General features: G+C 37.7%; 1 protein-coding gene across 2 annotated transcripts in view; it reads right to left on the bottom strand.

Moving 5' to 3' along the window:
* Positions 1-466: 466 nt before the first annotated feature.
* LOC124612807 (protein-cysteine N-palmitoyltransferase Rasp) overlaps positions 467-24,654 on the bottom strand; it is a 169,097-nt gene continuing 144,909 nt past the window's right edge. For both annotated transcript variants that reach the window (XM_047141227.1, XM_047141228.1), the window contains exons 8-9: positions 22,144-22,285; positions 467-647 (exon numbers count right to left, since the gene is read on the bottom strand). In XM_047141227.1, coding sequence (XP_046997183.1) covers positions 535-647; positions 22,144-22,285 — 255 coding nt within the window. In that variant the 3' untranslated portion in view covers positions 467-534. The remainder of the gene's footprint in view (positions 648-22,143; positions 22,286-24,654) is intronic.

The following is a 24,654-nucleotide window of genomic DNA, read 5'->3' on the forward strand; positions in this document are numbered from 1 at the left end:
AAATAAGTCTCCATTATTTCATAGGTAAAACAGCTAATAGTATCAACTGTTAAGATAATTTGATCCCAAGTTTTGTAGCTCTTGATACATTCTTGTTTCTGACACGGAGTATTAAGCATACTGATGGTATACCATACTTTCATCCAGTAATAATGTCATTCTTAGTGTTAGTTTGATGCTGGTGAAGACATTCTCCCATAATACATGTTTGAGAACCCCTTGGTTGTAGCTGTCTAGTTCTGGTAAATTATGTGGTATTACCTACCTTCATTGCATCAAAGAATGATGTTCTTTGTTTCAACTGAGTAAAGTTAATTCATACTTCATTCTTATGAGACTAACTCACTCATAATTCCCCCTTTTTTTACCTGCATTGTTCTTGGCCTACTGTGTAAGTGCCTCAAAATTAACTTGCTATGTAGGTAACACAAATCTAAAATATCTCAAAGCAAATTTTTAGAATCTCTCCAATTTTAAGATATTCTTTTATTTACAAAACTCAAGTTTACATGTCTTAGGCTTTTGAAATACATCTCAAATGTGCTGATCTGTTGCTTTTCTTCTTCTGTCCCATTTCATCAACTCCAGAGACACTTGACAACCACAATAGCAAAACAGCAACAATGTTACGTTGGCTAGACCCCATCCTAAAACAAAAACGTATCTTCAGTTGAGAATATTTGCAAGACTAACACAATACAACAAGCATTTGACAGGTGCATGTAATCAACATTTTATGTTACATTTTGTTGGCAGTCAAGTTTCTGGTAGAATAATGTTGTTCATGACATCCACTTTTCAAATGGTTCGTTCTGTCTGGGTGCAGAAGTGGAAGCGATTGCAACCAAGTGTTCCACACAATTTCTGGTGGAACACAACTATATGCTGCAAATATGACGGACTGCAGAAACATGCCACTCCTCAGAACATGAAGAATGTGGATAAAACACACTAAAGGAAACACGTTTGACCACTGAGAGGATGTCAGTTTGGGCACACATCAAAATATGTGAACTGGTCATAGCAAAATAGCCTCCAAAACAAGCGAGTTGAATAAGACTGTATGTAAGTATTGTAACACTACTATTTGTATGAGACCAAGTTATACTGCATGCCTCCTAAATAATATTTTATCTCTGAAGTTGGACATGTAGACTAAAAATTTGTTTGCGACTGTTTTACAGATCTGTACTGACACAAAATTAATGACGTGGATATTTTATTGTTGAAAACAACACACACACACACACACACACACACACACACACACACACACACACAGTGGGAATACGAAAAGTAACTAAACAATGACTTCATTTGAAAAGTATGTGAATGGAGGACACGTCCTCCATTCCCGTAGCCCCCCCCCCTCCCCCTCCCCCACCTTAATCTTTGCTAGCCCCTGCCTTCCACCTGCCTACCCCTATACCTGCTCTCACTCCAGTACTAGACATCATCTATCCTGTCAAACCACTTACACAGACCCCTCTTCTTAACTTCCCTCCTCTCACTTTCCCCTTGCCATCCCCTGCCCCCCTCTCAGTACAGCCTCACGATGCTGCAGCCAGTGGTCCTATCCCGAGTCCACCATGTCCCTGCACGCTCCCAAGCATACTCCCTCACCCAGTTGTCTGTCTCCATCTCGCTTAGATCTGCCCCCCATGTACCCACCTCAGTTATTGTTGTTGTTGTTGTTGTTGTTGTTGTTTCGGTGTGTGTGTGTGTGTGTTTTCTAATTCTGAAAGACTTAGTCCAAAAGCTGATATATGAGGGTAAGTCAATTATTATCTGCAATTTAGTTATATTTTTGTTTATTTTGGTAGTACTGTCGTTTTATGTTGATGATGCATGCTTTATTTATTTGGTTGTTGTGTCTTTGCAATTTTCAAGCTGCTAGGTTAGTTCGTTATCGCTGTCATGCTGTTAATCATGGCTGCTCTGCTAGCTATTTGCATCAAAGCAGAGCAGTGTTCCGTGATCTATTTTTTGTGGTTGGAAGGCGTATCAGGGGCCGAAATTCATCAAAAGACTTTCGGTACAGTATGGGAACAGTGTTTTGCCACAACATTGTGTCTATGAATGAATTGAAAAATTCCAAAATGGTCGCACAAGTGTTATGCACAATGGAGGAGCCGGACAACCATTTACCGCCACAAATGAAGAAACCATTGAGCGTTCATGTGAAATAATTCTCTTAAGACAGACGTATTAACTATTGACAAAGTGGCACATCATCTGCAGATTAGTCACGGTTCTGCCTACAAAATCATCCACAACAGACTTGGGTTTCATGAAGTTTGTGCAAGAGGGGCCCCAAAACAATTCACACAATTACATAAACAAACGCACTTGGACATCTGCAAAAGCAATTGGTTCACTATGTTAACAAAGGAGATAACTTCTTAGACAGGATCATTACTGATGACGAAACATGGATCCATAATTATGAGCCGGAGAGTAAACGCAGAGATGGAATGCAAACATCCAAATCTCCCATGCAAGAAAAAGTTGAAGACCCAACTGTCCGCAGAAAAACTGATGCTTGCCGTTTTTTGGGATGCACAAGGTCCAGTACTGGAACATTACAGTCAGATGCTCACTGCCAGGATAAAGCCTGCAATTTGAGGCAAACGCCGAGGATTGCTGTCGAAAGATGTTGTGTTGTTGCACGACAATGCCCATCTGCATACTGCTGCCCACACTGCTGAAATGCTCCATAAACTCAAATTTGAAGTACTGGATCATCCTCCATATAATCCCGATCTTGCACCTTTAGGTGAGGAGTGGGAACTAGAGATGCCATTGGGCTACTGAGAGTGAAAGGGGAGAGGTACATGGAGAAGTAAAGGAAGGTGTATGTTGTGTTCATTGATCTTGAAAAGGCTTTTGACTGTGTCAAATAGCACAAACTGATGGAAATCCTAAGGAAACATGGAGCTGACTTTAGGGATAGACGGCTAATTAGAAATTTATATTTGATCCAGAGAGCAAGAGTAAGAATAGGAGGTGTGATTAGTGAAGAAATAGAAGTGGGAAGATGTGTAAGACAAGGCTGTTGTTTATCACCAACACTGTTAAATATATATCTGGAGGAAATTATTAGTGAAAGTTTTGATGGAAGGAGAGGAGCTTGTATAGGGGGTCGGAGAGTGGAGTGTATAAGATTTGCAGATGACATGGTTGTGATGACGGAGTGTGCAAGAGAGATGGAACAAATGCTAGATGACCTAAACACAAAATTAGAAGAATATGGAATGAAGATTAACAAGGAGAAAATTAAATGCATGGTAATTGGAGGAAAGGGGAGAAAATGCTGTATGAAAATAGGGGGAGAGGAAATAGAGCAAGTGAATAACTTCAATTACTTGGGAAGTGTAATAATGGATATGTATTGCTCAACAGAAATTAGGAAAAGAATTACAATGGCAAAAGAAGGATTCAAGAGGAAACGGAAATTACTTTGTGGACCACTAAAGAAATATCTGAAGAAAAGACTTGCCAAATGTTACATCTGGAGTGTTGTACTGTATGGTGAGGAGACCTGGACACTGAGGAAGGAAGATGAAAGAAGATTGGAGGCACTAGAGATGTGGATATGAAGAGGAATGGAAAAAGTGAAATGGGAAGACCGAGTAAGGAATTAAGAAGTATTAAGAAGAGTTGGAGAAGAAAGAAACATGCTGAAAGTTATCAGGTAGAGAAAACAGAACTGGATTGGACATTGTTTGAGGAAGGACTGTTTATTGAAGGAAGGAATAGAAGGAATGGTGGAGGGAAAAGGGGGAAGAGGGAAAAGAAGATATCAAATGCTGGACAATATAAAAGGAGACAAATATTCAGAAATGAAAAGACTAGCTATGGACAGTCAAAAATGGAAGAGGCTTAACCCATGACAAGACCTACCATAAGGCAGAATACCACACTACTACTACTACTACTACTACTACTACTACTACTACTTGCCCCTTCCGATTATCACTTGTTTGGTCCACTTAAACGGGCCTCGGACAAAGCGGCGAAAGAAGCGGTGCATTCCTGGCTCGCAGCTCAACTGAGAACCTTCTTTTATGAGGGCATCAGGAAGCTTGTGCAACGATGGACCAACTGCGTTGAAATGCAAGGAGACTATGTCGAAAAATGATGTTATTGTAAGTTTCCTATTTGATTACAATAAAATTTTATAGCTACTTTGCAGATAATAATTGACTTACCCTCGTATGTCTAGCATTCTTTTTCATTTTGTCTTTCTGTGACTTAGTGCTTCCTCTACATGGTCATGAGCAATCTGTGCTTTCCATATTGTTGTTAAATCATTTTAACATAAATTGTATTACTACCAAGTCTTCTCACCAGTAATCTACTGGGGGAAGTACAGCAGTCTGAAAGCTGCAACGTCATCTAACACTACCTCTAGTGTAGTGTCTGCATTTGTTGCTGCATAGCAAAAGTGTCAATTTAAGACATTTCCATATTTTCTTCAAATGATCTGAAACTTTCTTCTCTGAGAGGTTGCATTAGCTGTACCTCTCTCACACCTGGATGGCCAGTTTATTTCCATGCATCTGACATTCATGTTTGTCTGTGTGATTTGAGTACCTGATTTAAAAGTTCATGATGTGACAATTCAGGCACAAAACCTCTGCTTTATGGTGCAGGAAGTGTGAAAGAGTTTAAAGAAAAATTAGGTATTCTGAAAGAGCTTTGAAGTCATTGCTGAAAAGAAATAACTAAAGTTACAGTAATGAAACCTTTCCCAACTCCAGTAAGAAAGAGCTAAAGACTAAAGTAAAAGAAATGCTAGAAGCACACCTTGGAATCAAACCAAAAGTGTTTCAATCGTGGTGCCTGTGGCTACAGGTCAAGAGACTACAATAACAAAAGCAAGAGAAAGAGATGCTTCAACTGCAACAAGTTTGACCTTATCTCACCTGAATGCACAAAGGAGAATAGTCAAAAGATAACAATAAATAAAAAAAAACTATGAAGAAGAATAAAAACAGTTGTTAATTTAAAAATGCATGAATAAATAACCATGAGGTGAAGGCATTTACTAACTCTGGCATTTAATTTTAATGTGTTACGAGAAGATGTTTATGAGATTATGAATGCTCCAGGTTTGCGAGATACAGATTTTGTCTTGACAGGATTTGGGAAAAAATTTACTCTCTTCACAGGGGTATTTTGCAGGCATTTTAGAGATTGATGAAGTGAACATTTAAGCAATTTTTTTTTATGTTGTCTTTAGAGACATTATGAATTTAGAAACGGTAGTTGGGAATAATCTTCTAGACCAAACTGAACTTTTAATAAACAAGGACAGAGTTACTATTAGAAAGCCTGAAGGGGAAGCTCATCTTATGTACATCCATACAGCAGGCAAACCAGACTTAGATATTGAAAGCCCTGTTAGTGATGAAACAAAGAAATATATCTAAGATTTAGTGACTAATTAGAACCTGACAAAGAATGCATTGATGCATGAATGAAGGTTACTGCGAACGAGGAACCACAGTATAGTAGACCCAGAAGATTATCGCAAGGAGAAAAAGAAATTACTGACAACCAAGTCTAGACGTGACTTGATCAAGGAACAATAGAACTAAGTTGATCTGAATATAGTAGCCAGATTTAGTTGGAAAAAGAAAAATGTTGGGTACACATCTGTAAAGATTACAAAAAATTAAACAAAATCACATTGCCCCTCACAGAACATCTTTTAGATGAACTACAGGACACCTGTGTGTTTTGCACATTAGACCTCAATCGTTATTTTCCCCGTTGATGTTTACAAGGAAAGCTGACAATATACGTCATTTATGACACAATCAGGACAGTTCCGGATGAGGGAAGTTCTATTTGGGTCATCAAATTCACCTACAGAGTTCTAATGTTTTATAAACACTGTATTTTTGGCATTTTGGAATTTTAAATTTATTAACATGGACTGTATTAAAACCCCAGCAAAGAGTAATGATGGGGCACTTCAAGATCTTTGTTTAGTGTAAAAACTGCAGCAGAAAACAGCTTTGAAAATAATTTAGCAAAATGCAGTTCTTGAAGAGAACTGTTGAGTTTCTTGGGTGTGATATGGAGAGAAGACAAATCCGGCCTCCTCCTGAGAAAACAATAGCTGTTCAAAGCTTTCCAGAGCTGAAATCTATTGCAACAATACAAAGTTTCCTAAGACTAACATGATACATCACGAAGTATAGCTAAATTTATTTTGCAGCTGTCAAACCTGCAGGTGATTTGCTGAGAATACATGTTTAAAGAAAAGCAGAGATAAGCACTCATGGGGCTCAAATATATCCTTTCATCAGATCCAATTTTAAAAATCTACAACCCTAAACACGAATCAAGTACACACAGACACAAGCAAAGAAGGTTTTGGAGCGTGTTCCTACAAAAATCTTCAGATGATGAGAAGTTCCATCCAGTCACACAGGAGTAAAGTAACACCATCTCAAAAGGAAAAATATGGAAGTTATGAGCTAAAAGTTTTAGCTTTTGTTAATGCCTCAGAGATGAAGAAGCTTGCACAGGATAGAGTAGCATGGAGAGTTGCATCAAACCAGTCTCTGGACTGATGACCAAAACAACAAAATAGTGCCATCATCCGAGTGTATTTACTAGAAATACTTTTGCAATAGACTACACTGCAATCAAAAAGACTAAGCATAAGAAAGACTTGTTACCAAGAATAGCAAGATGGGCTTGAGACACGGAAGACTACTTGTACACCATGGAACACCAATCCAATTATAGGATGAAACACAGAGATTCCTTAACTTGTGGTGCAAATATATTGTTTGGTTTCATAGATGGTTTAATAGCTAGAATCAGGAAAGCTCAAGATGAGGATAATGGTTTGGCTGCAGTCAAGAGCATTTTCAAAGAGCGGTCTCATCAAAAAATTTTAAGGATGGATGAATTCTTTCCAAGTTCTATATGGAAGAGAAATTTCCAAATTGAAGAGGAAGTAAAACAAGATAATTGTATACCAGATTTGACTGACAAGGTGAAAAGAGTGATCTGCAATTGTGTAAAATGTTTAACTGTGAACTGACATCAGGTGGTACCATCAGTTCAGTGTGCCATGAATTCAACAAACCACAGAAGTATTCAGAGAACATCATTTGAACTGTGGATAAGAGTTAAAATGCACAAGTAGACTGATCTTCACATCACAAACTTGTTAGAAGAAGACATTATTATTTCAATTGAAGAAAAACGCAATAAACAGAAGGAAGATGATAAACTACAAACCAGCAAGGTGCAAGAAGAAAACCATGCTATCTTCAATGAACATCGGAAGAAAGGCTTGAAGTAAAAACTTGGTAACCTGGTGGTTATAAAAGAAACTGGACAAAAATTAAAGCTTAAGGCCAAGAATTTTGGCCCCTATAGACTTACAAAAATTAAAATAAATGATACCTATGATGTGTGCTGAGAAGGTGATAACAATGAGAAAGTCCTAGGACAACATCATGTGCCGAATTTCTGTTAGCCTGGCCAAGTGACTATGTGGGGCTTGGGTGGGGGATTTAAGGGTTGTCCTGCTGGCGAGACTGGTGACATGCCAGAGAAGCTGAATAATGGAGAAAATTGTGTGTGTACGCAGAGAAACTATTATCAAGGAAGATTTTGTCTTTTTTCATTCAGTACTAGAGTTTGTACCTCTGGTAAGAATAAATAGTTCTAAATGAAAGTCTGGACAGTTTTTCCTGCACACATCTATAAAATACAGAATCAGGAAGTGGTACAGTTCAGAAAAGTCACCCAGAACCCCAGGTCAGGGGAGACTTACCCGATGGGATGAGAGGGAAAGACTGATCGTTGGGGGCTGCACCAGAGGAGATTTGAAAACCTGAGAGCTTACAGGGGAAGATAATGTAATATGCAAGACAGAGATTACTACTAAAACACTGTGCATGATTTAGTAAGAGTGAAAAGCTAAGTGCATTGCATGTAACAGAGGTGGGAGGGGAGGCAGTGAAAAATACACTAGTCAGAAAATGGAAGATGTACGAAAATATAATGGAGCGAAGAAAGGAGTAGTTACTGTGAATAAATGCTGGGACAGGAGGAGTTAATGTAAAGCCTGGTGGGTGGCAAAAACCAAAGACATGTTGTAGTGCTGTGTCCATCTAGTTCAAATATTGTCTGGTACAGTCCCCAACATATGTGTGTGTGTGTGTGTGTGTGTGTGTGTGTGTGTGTGTGTGTTTTCCCTTGCCACCGCTTGGAGAGTAGAATTTTATCTATCCGTTTATATTATATTGTCAATAATTGATTATTTTAGTTCTCAATTTACGTTATTTTTCAATTTTCTTTCATTCTGAATATCCTCTATATGGCATGAATGTGGATTTTAATGAAAACAATTTCTCTATTGTACTTCCTGAATTATTTATTTCCACAATATACAGAATCAACTTGAATTCCCTTGATAGCCATCTACAAGCATACAAAGTACTGGAGGTACGAAAATTAATAATTTTGGTGTAGTCTCATCTTTGTCTTTACACCACTTCAGCAGATCTGACATCAATTTTCTCAAACCACTTCTCATTCTGTATAGCAGGCTAGGAGATCACAGTCCTAAAGTTCCAGACATAAAAATCTATGGTGTTCATTGGGAATTGAACCTTAGGTACTGTAGCGGGACTTTGAAATTCGCCGTGCTACACTCGTACCCTCAGATATAAATTATACCGTCGCAGCGGTATGAGCGCTCGATAGCAGAGAAAATACATAAGAAAATGAAGGTACTAAAATTGTAACTCTATCTGTTTCCTATCCGTCTTTTGTCTCTCGAGAGTGAAAGCTTAATGCAGACGTAAAAACTTATTAGCTAGTCTTGGTCTGATTAAGATGAAAAACAACTTATTGATGTGCAGACGTATTGTGAAAATTTGTATGAAATTTAGAGGATGGAAGCAGCAACATAAAATACAGTGCATTTAATCTCAAGACGATTTTGATTTGTATAAATTAGTGATTCCTGGACGATTACAAGATTTCGGAGCTGCTATGACTTTTCACACAGAAATGAAGCAGGAGATTTTTGGAGAACAAGACCTGGACACCGCACAAGAGAAGACATGTTAATATGGTAAAAAATGGACTCTTATCTACGCCATTTCCCCCTGTTAATCACATTTGTTATTCTCTGTTCTCTGTCAAATAATTATTGTAGTGGAAATTGGTTTGACTTTTGCTCAGAAACGCCACAAGGACCACCCCAACAATAGCTTTTCCAAATCACGAAGCCGATAGCTTTTCTGTAATACGAAGTCCGATTTGCATTTCATTCTTTCCCTTTTTCACGGTCATTAATGATTTCAAAACCCCCTTTTTATTCACCATTTCTTCCCACATTTTCAACCTTTTCTTTTCTTCTCTTTTTCTTTTTTATTAAACACTACAGTAGTTGTAATCAAAAACCCATGATAATGATTTCTATCCTAGAAATCCACCAACTGCAACCTAGTCACATATTTCTGATTCATGTAAGTGTAATATTCAAAATTACATGTTTTCTTCCTCATGGAATGCATTGAGTTCCAGACCTACCAGCTTGCACAAGCATACTATTCACTGTGAAGAAAAGCACATATGCCTGTTTGTGACATTGCTTATCACCCCAATGAGTAAGAAGTCAAAGCCTCGTGTAGCTACATAGTGACTTACGAAGTGTGCAAATTTTCTCTAGAGTCTTGTGAACCACACCTTCTGTTAAAAGCACTGTCAAAAGTTCATAATCTTCTTCAAACATCCACTTTCAGTTCCCATACCTATAAGCTGCAAATTCAATGCTTGGAAAACATAAACTGCTATTCGATTAATTTGAAATTGGCACAGTAACAGGATTGCTTAGCACAACTGCAATCAGTACTTTTACCCGTCAAATACAGATAATATAACTGAAAAAGGCTTCTTGTGTGGTCTAGTGATTGGCATAATAGGTTAATGATGCACAATCCTTGCTTTTGATCCTACTGACCATCTCAGGTTTTTATGTGATGGAAATGTCAGAAATAGAGTCCACTGAACCTAACAAGATTAAATGAGAAGTTGTTTCATAAATATACATAGCAAACTTGACATGCAAACTGATGAAAGGGGAGCCAAACTGAAATGCTTACACAAGGCTTCAAGCCTCATGACATTTATTTATTTCATTTATGATATCTAAACCACATACACAGCACAGCACAGCACATGCCACTTGTCTCTGAATGTATCTGATGATTACACATTTTACTTTCAAACATACCATTTCTGCACTAGCAGAACCAAGTGCTCAAAGAAACAATTATGCAGTTTTGATTTTAAGTATGGTTGGAGATTTTACAATCATTCAAGTCTGACTCTTTAGTATACTGCATTTGCAGACACTGTCACAACTGTTAGTGAAATCTGGCAGATTTTCCGCATGCCCTGTGACCTACGTGTCCTCACTTTGAAGAAGAGAGTGGATGGATTGGTTTTCCTGAACCCATGTGAAGTGAGCTTTAGTAGAAATTCACAATGCTTGCCACATATTTGATTTGAGTGTGCTAGATTGGCTTAATGGTTATTAACAATTCAATGTGGTAAGGTATTATCACAGTATCATTAGATTTCAGGTCTAAAAGACCTTAATGTGTAAAAAATTTCAGGTTTTGGTTGGAGCTCGAAGACGTGGAATGTAGTTGGCAGTTCCCCTGGGCATGAAAAGTGGCGGCAAGAGTTTCATATTTCTGAAGCTGGGAGTCAGCACTTTTTAGTGCAGTTGGATTACTACCCGGAATTTATGACTAGTTTTGGAGTAGTGATTACTTTAAGCTTTCTTCACAGGTCAAAATGAGGCTTAAAATTTACCTGGATTCACTCTAAAATTTCCCTGGTTAATCAGCAGTGTGCAAGATCAATTATACAATGCAACACGTCTCGTCACAACGTTACAAAGGATGAAGTAAAGGATCATTTCAGCTTCCTGAAGTGATACAAGATAAACTATTTAGAAACAGCCTCATCATTATTCTTCAATAATCAGTATCAGCAAAGGGATTATTATTTCTTTCCTTTCTCAGACATTATGTCTGGTTATAAATGGAAAGTGACACGGACCTTGATCAAGCGTGACTTCCTTTAAACTGTACAGTATATGTTACATTGCATTTAGGAACTTTAAGGTAATTGAACACGTATCAATAATTACAGATTTCTATAGTTCTATATATACGTTTGGATGTAGCTGTATTGCGTTGATGTATTGGGGGATATTGTGTGGTATGACTCCTGTAATTGATAGTATAATTGGTATAATGTCAACTTTATCCTGATGCCACATGTCCTTGACTTCCTCAGCCAGTTGGATGTATTTTTCAATTTTTTCTCCTGTTTTCTTCTGTATATTTGTTGTATTGGGTATGGATATTTCGATTAGTTGTGTTAATTTCTTCTTTTTATTGGTGAGTATGATGTCAGGTTTGTTATGTGGTGGTGTTTTATCTGTTATAATGGTTCTGTTCCAGCATAATTTGTATTCTTCATTCTCCAGTACATTTTGTGGTGCATACTTGGATGTGGGAACGTGTTGCTTTATTATTTTATGTTGTATGACAAGTTGTTGATGTATTATTTTTCTACATTGTCATGTCTTCTGGTGTATTCTGTATCTGCTAGTATTGTACATCCACTTGTGATGTGATCTACTGTTTCTATTTGTTGTTTGCAAAGCCTGCATTTATCTGTTGTGGTATTGGGATCTTTAATAATATGCTTGCTGTAATATCTGGTGTTTATTGTTTGATCCTGTATTGCAATCATGAATCCTTCCATCTCACTGTTTATATTGCCTTTTCTTAGCCATGTGTTGGATGCGTCTTGATCGATGTGTGGCTGTGTTAGATGATACGGGTGCTTGCCATGTAGTGTTTTCTTGTTCCAATTTACTTTCTTTGTATCTGTTGATGTTATGTGATCTAAAGGGTTGTAGAAGTGGTTATGAAATTGCAGTGGTGTAGCTGATGTATTTATATGAGTGATTGCTTTGTGTATTTTGCTAGTTTCTGCTCGTTCTAGAAAGAATTTTCTTAAATTGTCTACCTGTCCATAATGTAGGTTTTTTATGTCGATAAATCCCCTTCCTCCTTCCTTTCTGCTTTATGTGAATCTTTCTGTTGCTGAATGTATGTGATGTATTCTATATTTGTGACATTGTGATCGTGTAAGTGTATTGAGTGCTTCTAGGTCTGTGTTACTCCATTTCACTACTCCAAATGAGTAGCTCAATGTTGGTATAGCATAAGTGTTTATAGCTTTTGTCTTGTTTCTTGCTGTCAATTCTGTTTTCAGTATTTTTGCTAGTCTTTGTCTATATTTTTCTCTTAGTTCTTCTTTAATACTTGTATTGTCTATTCCTATTTTTTGTCTGTATCCTAGATATTTAAAGGCATCTGTTTTTTCCATCACTTCTATACAGTCGCTGTGGTTATCCACTATGTAATCTTCTTGTTTAGTGTGTTTTCCCTTGACTATGCTACTTTTCTTACATTTGTCTGTTCCAAAAGCCATATTTATATCATTGCTGAATACTTCTGTTATCTTTAGTAATTGGTTGAGTTGTTGATTTGTTGCTGCCAGTAGTTTTAGATCATCCATGAATAGCAAATGTATGATTTTGTGTTGGTATGTTCCAGTAATATTGTATCCATAATTTGTATTATTTAGGATGTTGGATGGTGGGTTCAGAGCAAGGGAGAACCAGATAGGACTTAATGAGCCTCCTTGGTATATTCTATGCTTAATCTGTATTGGCTGTGATGTGATATTATTTGAATTTGTTTGGATATTAAATGTGGTTTTCCAATTTTTCATTACTATGTTTAGGAACTGTATCAATTTAGGATCTACTTTGTATATTTCCAATATTTGTAGTAACCATGAGTGGGGTACACTATCTGAGACATCAAGGGATCACCAATTTAGTATTGGAGGGCAGAGTGGAGGGTAAAAATTGTACAGGGAGACCAAGAGATGAACACACTAAGCAGATTCAGAAGGATGTAGGCTGCAGTAGGTACTGGGAGATGAAGAAGCTTGCACAGGATAGAGTAGCATGGAGAGCTGCATCAAACCAGTCTCAGGACTGAAGACCACAACAACAACAACAACAGCATGTCACCTCCGCATCTATTATCAGTTGCTTTTTACATCCTCGTGCTCCTTTGCAGCAGCCTTTTTCTTCTTCATTTATAATTTTGTTCTGTGTTGTATCTGTCATTAATTTCTGTGTAATGACTGAAGTTAATATTTTGTGTATTGTTGGTAGGCATGTTATGGGGCGATATTTAGCTGGGTTTGCTGTGTCTGCTTGAAATTTAGGTTTCAGATAAGTTATTCCATGTGTAAGTGTATCAGGGAATGTGTATGGGTCTGCAATGTAACTGTTAAATAATTTTGTTAGATGTGAATGTGTTGAGGTGAACTTCTTTAGCCAGAAATTTGCTATTTTATCTTTTCCAGGGGCTTTCCAATTGTGCGTAGAATTAATTGCTCGGGTGACTTCATGTTGCAAAATGATCTCTTCAGGCATTTGTAGTATCATCTTGTATGTGTCTGTTTATGCTTGTATCCACCGTGCATGTCTGTTATGTTGTACCGGGTTTGACCATATGTTGCTCCAGAAGTGTTCCACATCTGTTATGTTTGGTGGATTGTCTATTTTAATGTGTGTGTTATCTATTGTCCGGTAAAATTTCTTTTGGTTTGTGTTGAATGTTTGGTTTTGTTTCCTTCTATTTCCACTTTTTTTGTGTCTTCTAAGTCGTTTGGCCAATGCTTGTAATTTCTGCTTCTTTTCATCTAATTGCTCTATCGCTTCTTGTTGTGAGATTTTACCTAACCTTTTCCGTTTTTTGTCTGATATTTCATTTCTTATAAATTGTGTTAGCTGTCCGATGTCTGTTCTCAGTTTTTCTATTCTGATTTGTGGCCTGTGTTGCCGTGCTGGTTTTGTGGGTTTCTTCTGTGTGTTGGTTGGTTCTGATCTCTGCCTAGTGTGTATATTTAGTGTAGTGAGTACTCCTACATAAACCAGTAGTTTTAACTCTTCCATAGTTGTATTTTCATTTATTTTGTTGTGTATGATTGTGTTGATAGTTGTTATTGTTGTTTCGACTTGTGGGTTATTTGGTGGTCTATGCAAGAATGGTCTAATGTCTGTGTTTGTGTCTTCGTATTCTATTTGTGCTTGTTCTGGTGGCTGTCTTAAGATTTCGTTTTCCTCTGATTGTTTAATTGATGCATGTTGTTCTTTGTTTGTTTGCTCTGGGATGTTTGAGTCCATTACTGTATTTTCTTCTTCTTCTGATTGCACATTATTTTGTTCCAGTATTTGTTGTACTTGTTGTTTGATGTTTTCTAATTCTGACTGGGGTATCCTGTTATTTTTTATTATTACACGGATCTGATCAGCTAGTCGTTGTTCTGTTAAAAATTTTAATTCTGGGTATCTGGTAATAAATGTTGTGTATACTTGTGATCTGTATCCAGTTGTGTTGGTTCCTAAGTTTGTTGCTAGGTAATAACAGAACATGAGGTGTCGGTTAACTTCATCTGACCATCTCATCCTCTATCTTTGTTTTCCTTCTAGAGTGGTTGCAGGAAGCATATCGAGCAAAACACATCTATTTCGATTTAAATCATTTTCCGTGTGGCTAGCAGTGTCGTTACCATTGTGGACGGGTCTAGGGTTCAAGTGTCGTCCCCGACCATGACAGCGCTTGTCCAAGGCTTCATTAGTTCTGTCCTGAACCAACTAATCACACTAAAAGGGAAGTTAGCCCTATTAGTGGTTTGTTCTTTTCGTCGCCTTTTACGACTGGCAGAACATACCACAGGCCTATTCTTTTCCCGGGCCTCCACGGGGTGGATTATTATTATTATTATCTTCACTTTCTCAGACATTAAGTCCGGTTAAAAATGGAGCGACGCGGACCTTGATCAAGCATCACTTACTTTTAACTGTACGGTATGTGTTATATTGCATTTAGGAACTTTCGGGTAATTGAACATGTATCAATAATTACGGATTTCTGTAGCTGTATATATATGTTTGGATGTAGCTGTATTGCATTGATGTACTGGTGGATATTGTGTGGTATGACTCCTGTAGTTGATAGTATAATTGGTATGATGTGAACTTTATCCTGATGCCACATGTCTCTGACTTCCTCAGCCAGTTGGATGTATTTTTCAATTTTTTCTCCTGTTTTCTTTTGTATATTTGTTGTATTGGGTATGGATATTTCAATTAGTTGTGTTAATTTCTTCTTTTTATTGGTGAGTATGATGTCAGGTTTGTTATGTGGCGTTGTTTTATCTGTTATAATGGTTCTGTTCCAGTATAATTTGTATTCATCATTCTCCAGTACATTTTGTGGTGTATACTTGTATGTAGGAATGTGTTGTTTTAAAAGTTTATGTTGTAAGGCAAGCTGTTGATGTATTATTTTTGCAACATTGTCATGTCTTCTGGGGTATTCTGTATTTGCTAGTATTGTACATCCGCTTGTGATGTGATCTACTGTTTCTATTTGTTGTTTACAAAGTCTGCATTTATCCGTTGTGGTATTGGGATCTTTAATAATATGCTTGCTGTAATACCTGGTGTTTATTGTTTGATCCTGTATTGCAATCATGAATCCTTCTGTCTCACTGTATATATTGCCTTTTCTTAGCCATGTGTTGGATGCGTCTTGATCGATGTGTGGCTATGTTAGATGATACGGGTGCTTGCCATGTAGTGTTTTCATTTTCCAATTTACTTTCTTCATGTCTGTTGATGTTATGTGATCTAAAGGGTTGTAGAAGTGGTTATGAAATTGCAGTGGTGTAGCCGATGTATTTATATGAGTGATTGCCTTATGTATTTTGCTAGTTTCTGCTCGTTCTAGAAAGAATTTTCTTACATTGTCTACCTGTCCATAATGTAGGTTTTTTATGTCAATAAATCCCCTTCCTCCTTCCTTTCTGCTTAATGTGAATCTTCTGTTGCTGAATGTATGTGATGTATTCTATATTTGTGGCATTGTGATCGTGTTAGTGTATTGAGTGCTTCTAGGTCTGTGTTACTCCATTTCACTACTCCAAATGAGTAGGTCAATATTGGTATGGCATAGGTATTTATAGCTTTTGTCTTGTTTCTTGCTGTCAATTCTGTTTTCAGTATTTTTGTTAGTCTTTGTCTATATTTTTCTTTTAGTTTTATTATTATTATTATTATTATTATTATTTACTCAGTTGTAATACATATTCCTGCAGAAGATACTGCAAGTCTAGGTAAGGCCAGTAGCATACTTACGTGTTTTGTGCAACAATTTTGTCAGTGCTCACTGTGAGGTACGATGGGAATGGAAGGGGGAGTGTCAATCAACTAGTGGCTCTCCATAGCCAATGAGTGAACAGTGGGCAAGTGACGCATTTGGAAGCAACAGAATATTGTCAAGGCCCCCTTTTTTTTTTACCGAAGTGAACACAAGCAAATTCACATACACAAACAATGCACAGGGAATTTGCTACTGAGCACCATCCCTGACTTGTACCTGCAAATCAGCATTTACACTGAAGCGAATGGAAGAAAACGTATGGGAGTGAACATCAAAGCACTGCTTTGTACTGTTTCTAATGTTGTTGTGGTACAGTTGCTGAACTCTTATTCTGTACAGCACATTATAGTAACCTTCACATTGGTGATTGTGTCACATTTCAATGGTTGCTTTATATCTGATAGTGTGTGTAGGGTGCAGATTCCTCGAGTTGCGCGAACATGTGGTTGGGTTTCGGTCTCGTTGAATAGGTCAGTTGTCCACTACACGCAGGAGGCAGCTACACAGGTAGCAGGAGCTGTGTAGCATGGACTGGGCGGATTTTTAGGTTAGAGGGTCTCGGGAAAACACAAGAAGGGCTTTAGTCACAAAGGGTGCAGGTTGAACACAGGAAGAATGTACATAGAGGAACCATTGGTATAACAGTTGCTAATTGTCGTAGCTGTGTTGGGAAAGTACCAGAGTTCCAACCGCTAATAGAAAGCACTGGTGCTCAAATCATTATATGCACTGGAAGCTGGCTAAAGCTAGATATAAGCTCAGCCAAAATTTTTGCGAAGAACCTAACGGTGTTCCGAAAGGATAGGCTAAACGCGGTTGGCGGAGGCGTGTTTGTTGCTGTTAGAAGTAGTTTAACTTGTCGCAAAATTGAAGTAGATACTTCCCTGTGAGTTAGTATGGGCAGAGGTCATGGTTGGCAACCGGAATAAAATTATAATTGGATCCTTTTACCGACCTCCCAATTCAGATGATACATTTGCTGACAGGTTCAAAGAAAACTTGAGTTTGATTTCAAACAAGTACATGACTCGTACGATTATAGTTGGTAGTGACTTTAATTTACCCTCGATATGTTGGCGAAAATACATGTTTAATTCCGGAGGTACGCATAAAATATCATCAAAAATTGTGCTAAATGCATTCTCTGAAAATTATTTCGAGCAGTTAGTTCATGAGCCCACGCGAGTAACACACGGTTGTGAAAACACACTTGACCTCTTATGTGGCTTGAATTCAAAGAAATAGTATCGGCAGCAATAGAGAGATTTATAGCAAATAAATTAACAAACGCCGGAGCTGATCGTGCTTGGTACACAAAACAGGTTAGAATACTGTTTCAGAACAATGAAACAAACATGCCAAATTTAAACAGACACAAAACCCAAAAGATTTGCGTCTTTTGCAGAAGCTCAAAATTTAGCGTGGACTTCAGTGCGAGATGCTTATAACAGTTTTCACAACGAAACTTTGTCTCGAAACCTGGCAGAAAATCCAAAGAGATTCTGGTCATATGTGAAGTATGTTAGAGGCAAGAAACAATCAATGCCTTTTCTGTGTGATAGCAAGGGAGATACTATCGAAGACAGTGCTGCCAAAGCAGAGTTACTAAACACAGCCTTCTGAAATGCCTTCACAAAAGATGACGAAGTAAGTATTCCAGAATTCGAATTGAGAACAGCTGCCAACATGAGTAACATAGAAGTAAATATCCTCTGAGTAGTGAAACAACTTAAATCACTTAATAAAAGCAAGTCTTCTGGTCCAGACTGTATACCAATTAGGTTCCTTTCAGAGTATACTGATACATTAGCTACATACTTAACAATCACATACAACCGTTAGCTCAACGAAAGATCCGACCCAAAGAAGGGAAAGTTGCACAGGTCACACCAATATTCAAGAAAGGTAGTAGGAGTAATCCACTAAATTACAGGCCCATATCGTTAACATCGATATGCAGCAGGATTTTGGAACATATATTGTGTTCGAACATTACGAATTACCTCGAAGAAAACGGTCTATTGACACACAGTCCGCATAGGTTTAGAAAACATCGTTCCAGTGAAACACAACTATCTCTTTATTCACATGAAGTGTTGAGTGCTACTGACAAGGGATTTCACATCGATTCCATATTTCTGGATTTCCGGAAGGCTTTTGACACTGTACCACATAAGCGGCTCATAGTGAAATTGCTTGCTTATGGAATATCGTCTCAGTTATGTGATTGGATTTGTGATTTCCTGTCAGAGAGATCTCAGTTCATAGTAACTGACAAAGTCATTGAGTAAAACAGAAGTGATTTTTGGCACTCCCAAAGGTAGTGTATAGGCCTTTTGCTGTTCCTTATCTATATGAACTATTTGGGGGACAATCTGAGCAGCCATCTTCAGTTGTTTGCAGATGATGCTGTCGTTTATCAACTAATGAAGTCATCAGAAGATCAAAACAAACTGCAAAATGATTTAGAAAAGATATCTGAATGGTGCAAAAAGTGGCAGTTGACCCTAAATAATGGAAAGTGTGAGGTCATCTACATGAGTGCTAAAAGTAACTCGTTAAACTTAAGTTACACGATCAATCAGTCTAATCTGAAAGCCATAAATTCAACTAAATACCTAGGTATTGCAATTACGAACAACTTAAATTGGAAGGAACACATAGAAAATGTTGGAAGGCTAACCAAAGACTGCATTTTATTGGCAGGATACTTTGAAAATGTAACAGATCTACTAAGGGGACTGCCTACACTTTGCTTGTCCGTCCTCTTTTAGAATACTGCTGCGCAGTGTGGGATCCTTACCAGATAGGACTGACGGAGTACATCGAAAAAGTTCAAAGAAAGGCAGCATGTTTTGTATTATCGTGAAATATGGGAGAGAGCATCACAGGAATGATACATCATTAAAAGAAAGGCGTTTTTCGTTGCGACTGAATCTTCTCAAGAAATTCCCATCACCAACTTTCTCCTCAGGATGTCAAAATATTTTGTTGACGCCGACCTACATAGGAAGGAATGATCACCACGATAAAATAACGGAAATCAGAGCTCGTACGGAAAGATATAGGTGTTCATTCTTTCCGTATACTATACAGGATTGGAATAATAGGGAATTGTGAAGGCGGTTCGATGAACCCTCTGCCAGGCACTTAAATGTGATTTGCATAGTATCCATGTAGATGTAGATGTAAATGTAGATGATAGTTTCTGATGTCTGCAGTGCCATATACAAAGCACAGTCATGGATTGTACTACAGTAAGCATAAAGAAGATATTGCAAATCAAATACAATTAATGAAATGTGAAATATATATCCACCTTGTCCTGTAGACTAATTGATAAAACTTGATTCATAAAATTTCTTTCCGTATACTATACAAGATTGGAATAATAGGGAATTGTGAAGGCGGTTCGATGAACCCTCTGCCAGGCACTTAAATGTGATTTGCATAGTATCCATGTAGATGTAGATGTAAATGTAGATGATAGTTTCTGATGTCTGCAGTGCCATATACAAAGCACAGTCATGGATTGTACAACAGTAAGCATAAAGAAGATATTGCAAATCAAATACAATTAATGAAATGTGAAATATATATCCACCTTGTCCTGTAGACTAATTGATAAAACTTGATTCATAAAATTTCTTTCCGTATACTATACAAGATTGGAATAATAGGGAATTGTGAAGGCGGTTCGATGAACCCTCTGCCAGGCACTTAAATGTGATTTGCATAGTATCCATGTAGATGTAGATGTAAATGTAAATGTAGATGATAGTTTCTGATGTCTGCAGTGCCATATACAAAGCACAGTCATGGATTGTACTACAGTAAGCATAAAGAAGATATTGCAAATCAAATACAATTAATGAAATGTGAAATATATATCCACCTTGTCATGTAGACTAATTGATAAAACTTGATTCATACAATTTAAGGAAAAGGTTATATTGCTACTCATCGTAAAGATAACACTGAGTTGCCAATAGGCACATCAAAGAAACTGTTACACATTTAGCTTTCGGCCAAAGCCTTCTTCAGAAAAGAAAAGAAAAGAAAAGAAAAGAAAAGCACACACACACACACACACACACACACACACACACACACACGGTGCAAGCTGCCAGAGACGGTGGTCATGTGTGCGTGAGGTGCACTTGTTTGTGTGAATGTGTGTGTGTGTGTGTGTGTGTGTGTGTGTGTGTGTTTCTTTTCTGACGAAGGCTTTGGCCGAAAGCTGAACATGGAACACACTTTTCATTGTGCCTGACTGCAAATCAATATCTCATCTTTCCCATGAGTAGCAATCCAACCTTTTCTTTATATTGTTCATATTCCAACCTGAAGTTTCTATTCTTTAAATCTGATATATAGTTTGTTACAGGGCAGATAGTGTGTTCCTGAGTAAACAATAATTATTATCATCATCATCATGATCATCATCATCAAAACTCTCTGACGTAACAATGGAACATCACCCATGTAATTACCGATACTACGAACATAAGCAATGAGAATTTTGAAGGAAAGTTATTGGGCTTTTCCTTTTTAAAAGTAAAAATTATGAAGTCTGTGCTTATTCACTTGATTCCCACCTCATGCAAGCATTTAATGAAGTTATCTTTCAAGTCTCAAGAAGGACACAGTGCTTCAAAACTTTTCTACAATCACGTATCTTTTCCTTCAGCATTTGTGCTGTAGATCTGTCAGATCTCAGAAGTGAATATGATATCTATCTTCATCTATCAGCAACAATAAATTCTCACTGGAGCACTCCACTGCTAACACAACTATGTCAAAACAACAAAAGTAGACAAGATAGCTACGAAAGCTTTCCGTGCTGTTAACTCTCGAGCAGAGAGGACACGAATATGAATCATGCATGAATTAATGCCTTTTGCAAAAGCGCATCCAGCATTTACGCCAGAAAATTCTCATTCCCTGTCGTGAATTTGCTTTTGCTTGCTACAGTATAAAGAGGGCTTCACATTCTGGCATCAATATAAATGATAAACGTGTTTCATACTCGGCCACCTACACATCCACATAACCACAACCTCAGAAATTTTTAACATATTCAGAAAAAACAGCCTAACATTTAATCTTACATTCAGTAATCTAATACTCAGGTAAATACTGTAGTTTCAGAAATAATTACATCTTCTTTGCTTATGGTTAATCGTCTGTGAACTCAGTAACCTGCTTTAATAGATTTCCAACTGATAGTAATATCAGTGTCTCAACTGGACACAGACTGCTGGTGGGGGGTGAGAGGGGGGGGGGGGGAGGGGGAAGAAGAAGAAGAGGAGAAGGAGGAGGAGGAGGAGGAGGAGGAGGAAGAAGAAGAAGAAGAAATTTCTATTACTTAGAAAATCATGTAAGTTAGATGTTTCTGTGACAGCACCATTAGTGTAGCATTCCAGTACTATGTTGACTGACTGATCTTATGAGGTGTGTATTAGTTGTCCCTCTTTGTGATTTACCCTGCCACAAAGTAACTACGCAGATATGTCTACAGTTGTATGTCCTATTATCCTGGGCATTTCTGAAGCAATGTAAAGGCTACATCACAATAGCTGAAACATGATCTGACACCACCTACCATAAAACATAAATTGTATAATGTGTCACAGCTAAATTCTGTGGAACTGATAACATGAGCCAAGGAGAATTATATAAAATATTTCCGAGTTTTCATGACATACCAAATGAAACCTTGGTCAATTACATATGTTTGGAACTGCATAAAACTAATACTTACCTGTAAAGATTCGACTGACAAATATGTTTCCAATTTCCATTCTACCAAGAAAATAAAAGCTGGACAAAGCTGACATAATGAAGAGAGGACTTCCAAGGGCAGCTTTGAAACGTCTAGAATTCCTTGGAGACAGCAACATTTCCTAGCAAGTAACAGAAAAAAGTTACAATGCAGTTCATTCTGCTATAGCAAATAATCCTTAAGACTTTCTATATTCAAAAGCTGACAACAGTCAAGTAAGAACACTGTACAGGTTGTAGGCTATTTACAAAACATAAACAAGAAGGTCAACTAAAAAACACTATGAAAACATCTTAGACTGATTGTAAAAGTTAATACTGCCATACAGAAGAAAACAAAGAAATAAAATAACAGGAAATTATATGGGGAAGTTGCATTTTGGAGTGAAAAGAGTCACATAGTACTCTGCTTGTCTTCCCTTGTCCCTTGAAAGATTCCTTCTTAAGCCACAAGTGAATCTTGAAAATAATGTTTTGTATGAAGCAGAGAAAGAGAATACTGTGTTTAAATTTTCAGCAAATAATCAGAGTCTGCAGCAAGCTTATAAAACAAACCACAAAGATAACATTTCCTCATGGCAATATCATTCACAATTACGTACTGGACTTCAAACACAAAGAAATTACTATCACTTTAAAGAATCCATACATCAATAATAAATTCTGAACCTTTTTAGTATACAACAGTGATTTGGATCCCCCCACCAGGCTGAACAGCAATTTGAAGGACAAGTCAGAGGTATTTAGGCTACATACTCTGGCCGCAGCTCGCTCCTACCTGATGCACAGCCGCAACCGCAACTGTGTAACATGGGGGCATCCACTGATGCCAGAGTGCCTGTAAGTACCATGTTCACACACCCGCCAGTTCACTGAATCCTGAGATACACGCCATTGATTGGTAGTGTGTTGACCTTATCTGTATTACATTTTTGATTCAGACTGCTCCCAGAACAGTTTGTGTACACTTAAGATGACTTCTGCTATGCTCTCAACTTAGTTTGGCTAGCATTTCGCTTTGTTAACTCCACTGCCATCGACCCCAGGAAACATGTCTTTGTTCAAACTGTCTCTTGCACTATCACCAATGCAAGTGGTCATAAACTATGTTCTACCTACGCAGAGTAGGACAGAACGGTTCATTTTTCCGAATGAATAGCAAGTGTGCATGTGTGTACATGAACATGGACCCCCCCCCCCCCCCCAAAATCTCTCTCTCTCTCTCTCTCTCTCTCTCTCTCTCTCTCTCTCTCTCTCTCTCTCTCTCTCTCTCCCCCTCCCTCCCCCCCCCCTCCCCACCCCCCCCCCACCCCCCCGAACCTCCTCCGAGATGTGACCTACAAGGAGAAGGACTAATAATTGTGCCTAGTTTCACAACTCTTAGACCACAAGAAGTGGTTCACAATAAGTCAAATGGGTGTCCGTTGTATAAGCAATACTTTATCAGAAACTTACAATCTGTAGCCTTGAACTATCTCAACATTAGAAAATAGTAAAATATATAATTGCACCACACAGTTCTCACGAAACACTACAGGTTTCCATTTTTAAGCCAATCCTAAAAACACCAACAGGTGTTGTAAATTAAAGGAAACATCTAGGAAAAGCACAGTTTGCACTTTTCAAACAATATTTTATTTAGCCAATTTTATAAGATTGTCAGAATTACAAGTAAATTAAAGGAATAATGCCGAAATACTGCCCTTTACTCTTTGAAAAAATTTAGAGAAGTAAGTTCCTTATTTCTGCCAGCATAACATGCAACTGGGAGTTGCTCACACTAGATGTTGTTGGCAAACATATTTACAGTGGGGGAAAAGGAACAGTTATTTTCAGTGCAAGGGAAAAGAGCTTGCAATGACACGAAACTGTTTCACAGCTGAGCAGCAAAACTTTGTGAATGGTGAATTATCTTCCTTCACCAGACATGTAGAAATGCCATATTTACACATCATCTCACACCAACTGGCTAAGCTATTTAAAAACACAGTCATCAGAAACACTTTTGTCATCGCCAAAAAACTTAAGGATGAAAGTAGTGCATGCCACCACAAAACTAGCTGACGATTCAAGTGAACAAGTAATTTACAAAGTGACGTGCAGTCACTGCAACAAGTATTAATACCCCAAATGGATAGGAATGTTAAAACCTTCTTGCAAAAGCATGTCGACTTAACAAATGGAACAAATCATTCATAGCTAAACACATCAGCTAAATAGGACACATTGTTGCAACATAGAATTATCTTCAAATACAGCAAACTTTACATAAGAACTGGAAAATGGACATCTTGGAAGAGAGTGAAATATTCATCCAGAGTCAAAATGAAATTGCAAATGCAACAACAGATTTCAAGAATTCAGAAGTCTTCACCATATTTAACTAAGTACTGTAAAATTAGAAAATCTGCAATGGGCAATAGTATCAATGCATTTATGTGTCCAGTAGATGTAGCTCTGTAATGTTTTTGAATGTTAATTACATGTTAGC

This window comes from Schistocerca americana, chromosome 4 (assembly GCF_021461395.2).
Source record: "Schistocerca americana isolate TAMUIC-IGC-003095 chromosome 4, iqSchAmer2.1, whole genome shotgun sequence".
Classification (NCBI taxonomy): domain Eukaryota; kingdom Metazoa; phylum Arthropoda; class Insecta; order Orthoptera; family Acrididae; genus Schistocerca; species Schistocerca americana.